Here is an 8,876-nt window from a genome sequence, read left to right on the forward strand (position 1 = left end):
CTTTTTAAAGTATTTTGGAGTTTTTGGTTATGGGAAAAACACTCAAAAATGTGGTAAAAACCTCTTACTGCCCGATTTTTGATTTTCATTGTTTTCGCTTTCGTTCGCTTTTGTTCGCTTTTGCCAGTCCAATTCGGTCAACAGCTCACACCTCTCTTTGTTGGGCTTCTGGTGAGCGTATTTGTGACTGACTGTGCACTGGTCTGAGAGGCCTCAGGGCAACTCACCTTGTCAAAACTCGTGCCGCAGACTCAGAAACCGGAAAAAAACAAACAAACAGCCCAAAACATCAAAAAATGGGAAACAACGCAAGTGCGCAAGTCGGAACCCATCTCTCAGCAACGAGTGCTCACTCGGAGCCGCTAAAGTCCCACGACCAAGATGCACACACCACCATGCGTCGGTCGCGCTCGTCTCCCAACGCGGGCAAAAAGCAGCAGCAGCGCCTCGGCGGATTATCAACGACGAAAAGCGAGAGCAGTTTCTTGTCGCGGCTATCCCGCACCCACAGCACCAAGAACTCGCATACTAACACCAGCACCAGCACCACCAGCAGCACCAGCAGCAGCCGTTCCAGTACCAAACGCAGTAAAGCACCAACCAGCCCAAACGAGCGCACTGCAGCTCCCACTTCACGCTTGTCCAAGAGTCGCTCAACCGTCAACGTCGTTGCCGCCAACGCCAATGAGCCCGCAACCTCCATAACCTCGGTAATCTCAACCACAACCTCAGCGCCAATTTTGTCGCCAGTTCACGCCCCACCTCCAACGACCCAATCGTCCCGGCCAAACCGCTCCATCCTACTCGGTCTCAACTCGTCCCGACCCCCGCGCGCCACCACCGACGCTTCTGGCGCCACCCATCATGGCGTGCGCTTTGCATCCGACTGCAACAACACGGAAGACGTTGCGCACAGCAACAACACTGGCGACACCTGCAACAGCGGTGGTGTCGGCAAGATGCAAACCCCTCCTGTCAAAAGTAGGAAGCATAGCACAGCCTATCATTCTGCATCAGCAACAAGTCCCTCGTCCCCTCGCCGCCGTTCCTCTAAAACCCGCTCAGACCAGCAGCAGGAACAAGAGAAGGTGCATCAACCCCGTGGGACGAGTGACGGGCACTTGGCGGCCTTGCCCTCGACAGCGACGGCACATCCAACCGACGCAAACCACATGAACGCCCCCGCACTTTCCACGCTGCTGCGCGTTCCAAATGGCGGGCATTTTGCGGCTTCTGAATCCTCAAGCAGCCTTGATGCAAACACAAACAGCAGTCGATCGGCGCCCCTGAGCGAGTCGTGGTCGCTGGCAACACAAGAGACAAGCTGTGCGCGAGATGCAAGCTGGTCCGGACCGATCGGAGGACGTTTGGAGGACCTTCCTACTGATTCGCAAATGGGTCCAAACTCGGATGGCGGATCTGGACACAGGCATTCTTCATTTTCTCTTTCGTCTTTTCTCGAGACCTTGACATCGGCGGGCGCTACAGGCGGCAGCATTTTAACAACCATCGCCAGCGTCAGTAGCCAACAAGCCACAGACACCGACGACAGTGCTCAGCAGCATTTGCAAGCTACTAGTTCCAGTGACTCAGAGCACCCGCATTCGCCAACCAGCGACCGTAAGCCGCAGAGATCGATTTTGGTGCAAACGTCAGACCAAGCTGAATTTTCCACCTCGGCGCTCCTTCCTCCTCCTTCTTCATCATCATCATCTTCTTCTTCTTCTTCTTTGCTCCATCCCCCAGCTTCACTCGCTTCCTCGACCGCTTCCGTGTCAAACACTGCAGCTTCGAGCGTCTCTCTGGTCACCGCGGCAAGCGTTCTTTCCAGCGATCACGACATTTCTCAGCGACACCACGCATCCTCCGTGCAGCACTCCCTCACCACCTTGCCCGACCACTCTACTCCGGCCCATCCATCAAACATGACCTCCGTCGCTCAGATTGCGTACCACCACAGCCACCAGCAGGAGCACCACTCCCACCATCACACGCAGCAGCATTGGTGGACGTTTCGATTCGCCAAAAAAAGCCGTCCGGACACCACCTTGGACACCATCTCAGATACACCCAAGCGCCTGTCCTCCACCAAAGCAGGCAGCCTGAAGGACGATGGCGGGGAGGCGGTCACTCCCAAGCACCAGCAGCAACGCCCGGCAAAGCTCTCGATCGGCAACCGTGCTCTGCGCTTCTTGGGACGCCCAGTCACGCCCCCAACCACTCCCAAGCCGCATGGTCGTCGCAAGCGCCACGGCAATAACAACAACAGCAACAGCAAGTCGCTGCAAACTTCTCAAAACTTGCAGAGCAGCGTGTGTTCGGACGAGCTCACGCGCGGCAGCACCACCACCGACGAGTGGGAGCGCCTTTCGATGGACGACGAGGCCAGCGGCGTGCACATGTCGCGCATTTCTGCCGTGGACTACGCCCAGCACGACGGCATGTCCATCCACCACGACCACCGCGATTTGGACAAGAGCCAGACGGATGAGCACACCCAGCGGGGCCGGAAGAAGCGCTGGTGGCACACATTCACGCGATCAACCACGCGACATGGTTCATCGAGCACCGACTCTGGCCACTCGAGCGAAACCTCGTCTCTTGCATCGATCGAAGGCAGTGGCAAGAACACGTGGAATTCTCGCAGCATGCGCCAGAAGAAGCCCGCTCGTCGCGGCGTCGTCTCCTTGTTCTACGAGCACGACATTGCCACCCCTTCCGCCTCGGGCAGCTCGAACATGCACACGAGTCACTCGGAAGGCTCGAGCCCCATGGAGGACGTTGCCCACGCGCTCCAAGTGCCTGCCCTGCTCGGCGAAGCAATGGGCAGCAATGCTACTGCTGCTACTGCTGCTGCTGCTGCCGCTGCTTTGCCTGTCGCCAACGCGAGGGCGATGATGGAGCTGCCGCTCGAAGTTGTGAGCCCAATGGAGACGAGCTTTGGCCCAGATTCGCCACCCCTTGTCGAGCAAAGTCAACCAGCAGGCAACGCAATCCGAAAGCCATCTCTGGAGCAGCGCAAGCAAGCCGTCATGAGCATTGCCGAAGTGGCCGAGCCGCTTGTTTTGACGGTCAACGCCGCGACCGCAACTGTTGTTGAATCTCACGACCAGCCCGAGACTGCCGTCGGTTCCAAGCTTCCTGCTGCCTCCACCACGAGCATGCCAGGCTTGGACAGCATTTCGATCGTGGTCACCGAGCCTGCTACCTCGACCAAGCTCCGTGTGTCCGTTTCCGAGCCGTCTGGTGTTTCCTCCCCGCGCCCAGTCTACTCTGTTGCACGCCATGTCCTTGGGTTTGCCGTCGACCCCCGCTTCCCTGAGCTGTCCACGCCTGGCTCGACGCTGAGCGCTCGCGGCCGTCGTGTGGGTCGCTCAGCCAGCCCTGCCGTGCTTCGGAGCCTCACGCCCAACTGCGCCACCCCCGAGCAGCAAGCAGCTCAGTTTGGCAAGCTGTTCGTGGTGCCTTCTGCACCCATCGCCGAGGAAGCGGAAGAGCTTGACGACGAGGTCGTCGATAGTCATGTTCTTGTGGCTGACACGGTTGTCACGCACGCGCAAGTCCAGCTCCAAAAGACGCCGCTCCCCGTGGGTTCCGAATCGCCACAGCAGCTGCCGGTCACCGCACCTCGCGTCGCAACCAGCAATGCCAACCTTTCGATGGCCGATTTCCAGGTCTTGGCGTTGGTGGGCACTGGATCGTTCGGCCAAGTGTCGGTCGTGCGCCATCGCGCCACCAAGGAGCCGTTCGCATTGAAGGTTATTCAAAAGCTCCCCATCGTCGAGCAGGGCCAGGACGAGCATGTCCTGGAAGAGCAGCGTTTGCTCTTGCGCACCGACACGCCGTTTGTGGTCACCCTGTTTGCCACCTTCCAAGACCGCAAGGCCCTCTACTTTGTGCTCGAGTACCTGAACGGCGGCGAGCTCTTTACGTATCTGCGCGAGGCCCTGCGCTTTACCAACACGACTGCCAAGTTCTACGCATCGGAGGTTGTTTGCGCGATTGACTACCTGCACTCTCAGGACATTGCCTACCGTGATCTGAAGCCGGAAAACATTCTGCTCGACTCGTCTGGTCACATCAAGCTCATCGATTTTGGCTTTGCGAGGACGATGAGGGCGACCGATCGTACTTGGTCGTTGTGCGGCACCCCAGAGTACCTGGCCCCCGAGATTATCCTGAACAAGGGCCACGGGCGTGAGGTGGACTGCTGGTCCATTGGCGTGCTCTTGTACGAAATGCTGTTGGGCTACCCACCGTTCCATGGCTCGAACAATGTTGAAATGTACGAGAACATCATCACGGGCAAGTACAGCTTCCCCGACTGTGTGCCAATCTACTCGCAGGCGCGCTTGCTCGTGTCCCAGCTCCTGGTCTCGTCGATCTCGCGCCGATTGACCATTTCCGAAATTAAAAACCACAGCTGGTTTGAAGGCGTCGACTGGGAGGTGGTCAAGCAGCGCACTCGCACCCCGCCCTTCATCCCGCCGGTCGAAAGTTCCGAAGATACATCCATGTTCTGCCCCTGTGACGATGCCCAGGAAGAGATGCAATGGGAGCTTTGGCGCAGGGAGACTGCTTCCCTCGGCGCCGCCGTCGAGGACAAGACAGAGACCGAATGCTCCGACCTGTCCGAAGGAAGCACCGATGACTGCTTGAGCGAGCTGATTGAGCAAGCGGCCAGTGACGTGTACGACCCGCTTGCCCAGGCCCGACACGACCATCTTCGCTCGCTGCAGTCGCAGGCCTCGATGCCAGGCCTCGAAGCTGTTACGCGACTCCCGGACAAGCCGGGATTTGACCTTTCGCTCGGCAGCGACACTGACGAGCAGATGTGTCGTGAGCATGCCACACGAACAGTGCAAGACTTGCAGCAAGCCAGTCGACGCCAGCGTCGCAAGGAGCGCCAAGAGCGACGCGAGCAGCTGTTTGCGCAGTTTGACAGCGTCAATCCCCGATTTGCCAAGCAACTGCAGCTGCTGTAAAGTTTCGCTTTGAAAGCATTGGCGGTCAGCCCAGTGATGTACTTGTATTGTAGTCTAGATTTGTTTTCGTTTGCGTTGTTCCGCTTTTCGTTGCTTTTTTTGGTTGATGTTTGCTTGTTTGCGTGTTTGTTTGTTTGTTTGTTTGTTGGTTTGTGTTGCGCGTTGTTGCTGTTCAACCATTTATCGTCCTGTCTCCTCGGACAGCATGTTGTAGAGGAAGATTGCTTCTCAGTGTACTGATTGTCTCTGAGCGAAATATAAGATTTTGTGGATTTGTCCAAATCGAAGCAATAGGATGGGGTGTAATGAAGAAGAAAAGATGTGTTCATCGACACCATCAACAGAGGAGAAAAACGACGTCATCTAACAGCGAGAACAATCAGCACGAGAAGAAAAGTGGAGAAGGAAATTGCATCAAACTTGTCAAAAAAAAAGAAAGTGGAAAAGTGGATTTTTAGAGATCAAGCTCAGCAGCTCGGCTACGGAAGTTGCTGGCAATCGGCTCAATCACCTTGGCCAGCTCGTCTTCGAGGCTGAGAAGGACACCTGTCATGCAAGCAAGCCGAGAGCGGGAAGGGGACAAGGTGAGAATTTTGAGAATTGAGAGCTCTCATTTTGGCCAGCACTTTCACTCACCAATGTTTGCCTCGCTCGAAGCAATGAAGGTGAGGATGATCGGCAGGTGGTTGAAGTGCACGGTCTGGTACGACTCGTACGAGCAAGCGACAACGGTGTTCTTTTGGAGTCCAATCTTGCTCGCCTGCAATCCAACAAAGAGCAATTCAGATATGAGCTCGGACTTGGCTGCTTTCATTGTCCATCCAGCCTGGGGGAGAAGTCAGTTTACCTGTTCAATGGCAGCAGTGAAGCTAGCGAGGTATCCGGCTTGCAGAGTTGCCTGGGGGTTGGCGGATGTGGTGGCTGCCGTCAAAAAACAGGATCAGCGCGCGAAAAGTGAGGCCTTCCGCTGCACCAACACACGCGCGGATTCAACAAAAAAAGCAAGAAGACGCCATTTGGAGCAATATGACTGGTTTGTGACTGCACATCGCAGTGGGACCAAGTCTACTGGTGCTTTGGCTGAGCGATGAGTGACTTTTGTTGGAGCTCACCTTTCACGACAATGACGCCGTCGCGGTCCGTGACGATGGCAGCGAGGAGACCAGGAACACTGTCCCCAAAGACACACACAGAGCAAGACGCACAGCAGTGAGGCGGGGGGGGGTGAGTGCAGTGGTCAGCGGGCCCTCATGACTGGGAAGCTCAATGGTCGCTCTCTCTCTCTCGCTGCTCTGTCTCTCGCTGATGCGCTTCAGCAACACTCAATGCGACCGTCTTGAATAAGATCAAGCACGACTTCGAAGCGAACGAGCGGCCGCTGGACTGGGATGGTCTGCCTGAGAGCTTTACCGAGTCAGAAGACGATCGAAAAACCCTTGAAGAGCCTGTAGCACATGGAAGGGAAATTAGTCAGAGAGGGGTAAGAAGTGAGGCTGCGTAAAAGCGAAACAAAAGAACGATACTAGGACATTCACTAAAAACACTCCGCCGTCCTACCCCCCTTTTCCCCCTTTTCCCCTTTTTCCCCTTTTCCCCTTTTCCCCGCTCTTTTCTCGCCTCCAACCATTGTAAAATCAGCAGACTATGCAGAAATAACAACAGATACCTCAGCCATGGTTGCCAAAAAAACTTGGAAAAAATAACAACAAAAAAATGAAAACTGAGACCAAAATCCCAGATTAGGAAGCGAGCTCAGTTCCCGTGCAGCAAAACACAATCAGTGCAACAATCACGAGAACGACACATTACACAAACCATGCTCTCTCGCCTGTCAACTGTAAGCGCATCGTTGAGTGGTAGCAGGGAGGGGAGATTAAGGAACCATAGAAGCATCGAAAAAAGCTCAAAGCGTCGAACCGACCTCGCTTTTTGTCACTCACCAAATGTATAAATGCATGCATGGATGGATGCATCTTACTGGTGTGTGTGTGTGTGTGCATCCGCAGAGCATTGCGCGCGCTGTGGCGTCCGCTGGCCAAGTCCGCACATGTATTACAGCTGGCGCTGCTGCTGCCGCTGCCGGCGCTGCCCCGCTGCACTCGTCGGCCGCGTCGCTGCACGGACACACACATGGCGGACAGCCGTGCGACGGAGACCACGGGGGCATGACGGAAGGCGAGGAGCGCATCTCGAACATTCTGCTGGACAAGCTCAAGCCGACCGCGCTGGGCGTCAATGACATTTCAGGCGGCTGCGGCTCAATGTACCAGATTGGCGTCGAGTCGCCAATGTTCGCGGGCCTCTCGCTTGTTCAGCAACACAGACTCGTCAACGAAATCCTCAAGGACGAGATCAAGGGCATGCACGGAATGCGCCTCCAGACGCGCACAACCCCTCCGAAGCCCGCCGCCGACGACAAGAGCAAGTCTGCATAACCAGTAGCTCGAGGTGTTTTGCAAACAGGTCCAAGCACACGAGTGGATGCAGTGCCAAGCTCGAGGCATTTTGCAAGAGATTCAATAAACGAATCACATTTGTCTTGACGCGACACGACGAACGAGACTCTTCTCACAGATGATTTGTCAACGAGGAAGAGTTCGCCAAGAGGAATTTGCTCCCCGTGTGGAAGACGTGGAGAGGCACGATCTGAGGGGGGGGGATGGAAGAAAGGATTGTGCCGCAAGTCATGGTTTGAAGAGACAGAACGACGTTAAACCAAGTGCGGCAACTGCATGCGGAAAAAGAAACGCAAGATTACTCGTTGTACAATGCGGAGAAAGCTCCAGTGAAAGCAGCACGCCGAGAGACCCACTTGCACTCAAACAGTTGAATGAGCTGTTGTGGTTGATTGACGTTTTCCCACACGCTTCGTCAACACGCCTTGTGAATGAATGTCGCATGAACGACTTGATTTTCGAGTTCAGATTTGTTTTAGTTGCTGGGTTTCTGAGACTTTTCCCCAAGGTAGTTTTCCTCGCTCATTCCTACTTTTCTGGGACGGTTGCTCCCCTTGCTGTATATCCGATTCCAAAGCAGCCAGCCCCAAAAAAAACCACGTTCATGCGACGCCAGCAGTGGCGGGGGTGGTGGTGGCGGTCGGCGGGACTACTACAGCTGCAGCTAGTCGTAGTAGCGGTGGCGATGGGCGTAGCAGCAGCAGTAGCAGTGGCTGAAGGGGACGCCAACATCATGTCCAGCACCACTCTTCATCAGGAGCACTCCATGATCCATCATAATGCTGGTGATGATGATGATGATGATGATGATCCTACAAATGCCGACCCGTACGCGGACTGGGGCGTCGATCGGTGCCTCACGCTCGTGCTCGCGCTGCTGTACATGGCCTTGTTCCTGACGGTCATCTCGCAGCTCGCGCGGATTGTCTACTACCGACACCGGCTGGGATCGTTCCAGGTGGGCTTCCAGTCGCTGTGCCTCGTGTGGACGCTGCTCAGGAGCATCTGGTTTGCCAAGGCGCTCGCGACGCGCTGGTCGAATCTCGTCGAGGAGCTCATCTACTGGCCCCCAGTCAACCTCGAGTTTGCCACGTTCTCGCTGCTCGGAGTGTTCTTTGTGCGCATCATCCACCAGCAAGCGTGGCGGGACATCCATCGGCGGGTCATGGCCGCCTGGGTCGCCCTCAACCTCTTCCTGCTCTTCCTCAACGTACTCTGGATTGCCTACATTGGCGACGCGAGCACCGTGTCGGAAGACCTCGTCGAGGTCCGCGAAGCATTCGTGGCATCGACCTTCTTGATTCTCGCGGTTATCATTGGGTACTTTAGCTGGCGACTGATTGTCGTGCTGAATTCCTCGACCGCTCCTGTACGTGCTTTGGCATTTTGGTTTTGGTTGTCCGTTGCTGTTGTGATTGCTGCCACAGCCATCAAG

The 8,876-nt window shown here is 55.8% G+C and overlaps 4 protein-coding genes across 4 annotated transcripts; 3 read left to right on the forward strand and 1 right to left on the reverse strand.

Annotated features, from left to right (window-relative positions):
- The first annotated feature begins 127 nt into the window (after positions 1 to 127).
- On the forward strand, positions 128 to 5,257 carry CAOG_02108 (cAMP-dependent protein kinase catalytic subunit). The gene is made up of 2 exons (XM_004348808.2): positions 128 to 171; positions 250 to 5,257. The coding sequence occupies exon 2, from the start codon at positions 297 to 299 to the stop codon at positions 4,983 to 4,985; it is 4,689 nt and encodes a 1,562-aa protein (XP_004348858.2). The 5' UTR covers positions 128 to 171; positions 250 to 296; the 3' UTR covers positions 4,986 to 5,257.
- On the reverse strand, positions 5,230 to 6,700 carry CAOG_02109 (hypothetical protein). Its single transcript, XM_004348809.2, has 6 exons — positions 6,652 to 6,700; positions 6,396 to 6,430; positions 6,098 to 6,156; positions 5,833 to 5,906; positions 5,622 to 5,745; positions 5,230 to 5,531 (listed from the first exon to the last, which is right to left on the reverse strand). Exons 1-6 carry the CDS (start codon positions 6,658 to 6,660, stop codon positions 5,440 to 5,442), a joined length of 393 nt encoding a protein of 130 aa, XP_004348859.1. The 5' UTR covers positions 6,661 to 6,700; the 3' UTR covers positions 5,230 to 5,439.
- Positions 6,701 to 6,740: 40 nt separating this feature from the next.
- CAOG_02110 (bolA-like protein) lies at positions 6,741 to 7,542 on the forward strand. Its single transcript, XM_004348810.2, has 2 exons — positions 6,741 to 6,822; positions 6,992 to 7,542. Exons 1-2 carry the CDS (start codon positions 6,802 to 6,804, stop codon positions 7,418 to 7,420), a joined length of 450 nt encoding a protein of 149 aa, XP_004348860.1. The 5' UTR covers positions 6,741 to 6,801; the 3' UTR covers positions 7,421 to 7,542.
- A 584-nt stretch (positions 7,543 to 8,126) lies between these two features.
- CAOG_08581 (hypothetical protein) lies at positions 8,127 to 8,810 on the forward strand (the record flags this gene model as incomplete). The annotated part of the gene is made up of 1 exon (XM_011271879.1): positions 8,127 to 8,810. A coding segment is annotated over one exon (684 nt), but the record flags the coding sequence as incomplete, so codon positions are not given.
- Positions 8,811 to 8,876: the final 66 nt, after the last annotated feature.

Source organism: Capsaspora owczarzaki (genome assembly GCF_000151315.2).
Source record: "Capsaspora owczarzaki ATCC 30864 unplaced genomic scaffold supercont2.3, whole genome shotgun sequence".
NCBI classification, from domain to species: Eukaryota; class Filasterea; order Ministeriida; family Capsasporidae; genus Capsaspora; species Capsaspora owczarzaki.

What these genes read in the sequence shown, in the direction of transcription:
- CAOG_02108 (XM_004348808.2), top strand. Translation starts at nt 297, where the DNA reads ATGGGAAACAACGCAAGTGCGCAAGTCGGAACCCATCTCTCAGCAACG.
- CAOG_02109 (XM_004348809.2), bottom strand. An exon ending in CGGCGTCATTGTCGTGAAAG is followed by an intron (nt 5,907 to 6,097) that starts GTGAGCTCCAAC and finishes TTTTGACGGCAG; the next exon opens with CCACCACATCCGCCAACCCC. An exon ending in TCACTGCTGCCATTGAACAG is followed by an intron (nt 5,746 to 5,832) that starts GTAAACTGACTT and finishes GTTGGATTGCAG; the next exon opens with GCGAGCAAGATTGGACTCCA.
- CAOG_02110 (XM_004348810.2), top strand. Translation starts at nt 6,802, where the DNA reads ATGCTCTCTCGCCTGTCAACT. An exon ending in TGCTCTCTCGCCTGTCAACT is followed by an intron (nt 6,823 to 6,991) that starts GTAAGCGCATCG and finishes GTGCATCCGCAG; the next exon opens with AGCATTGCGCGCGCTGTGGC.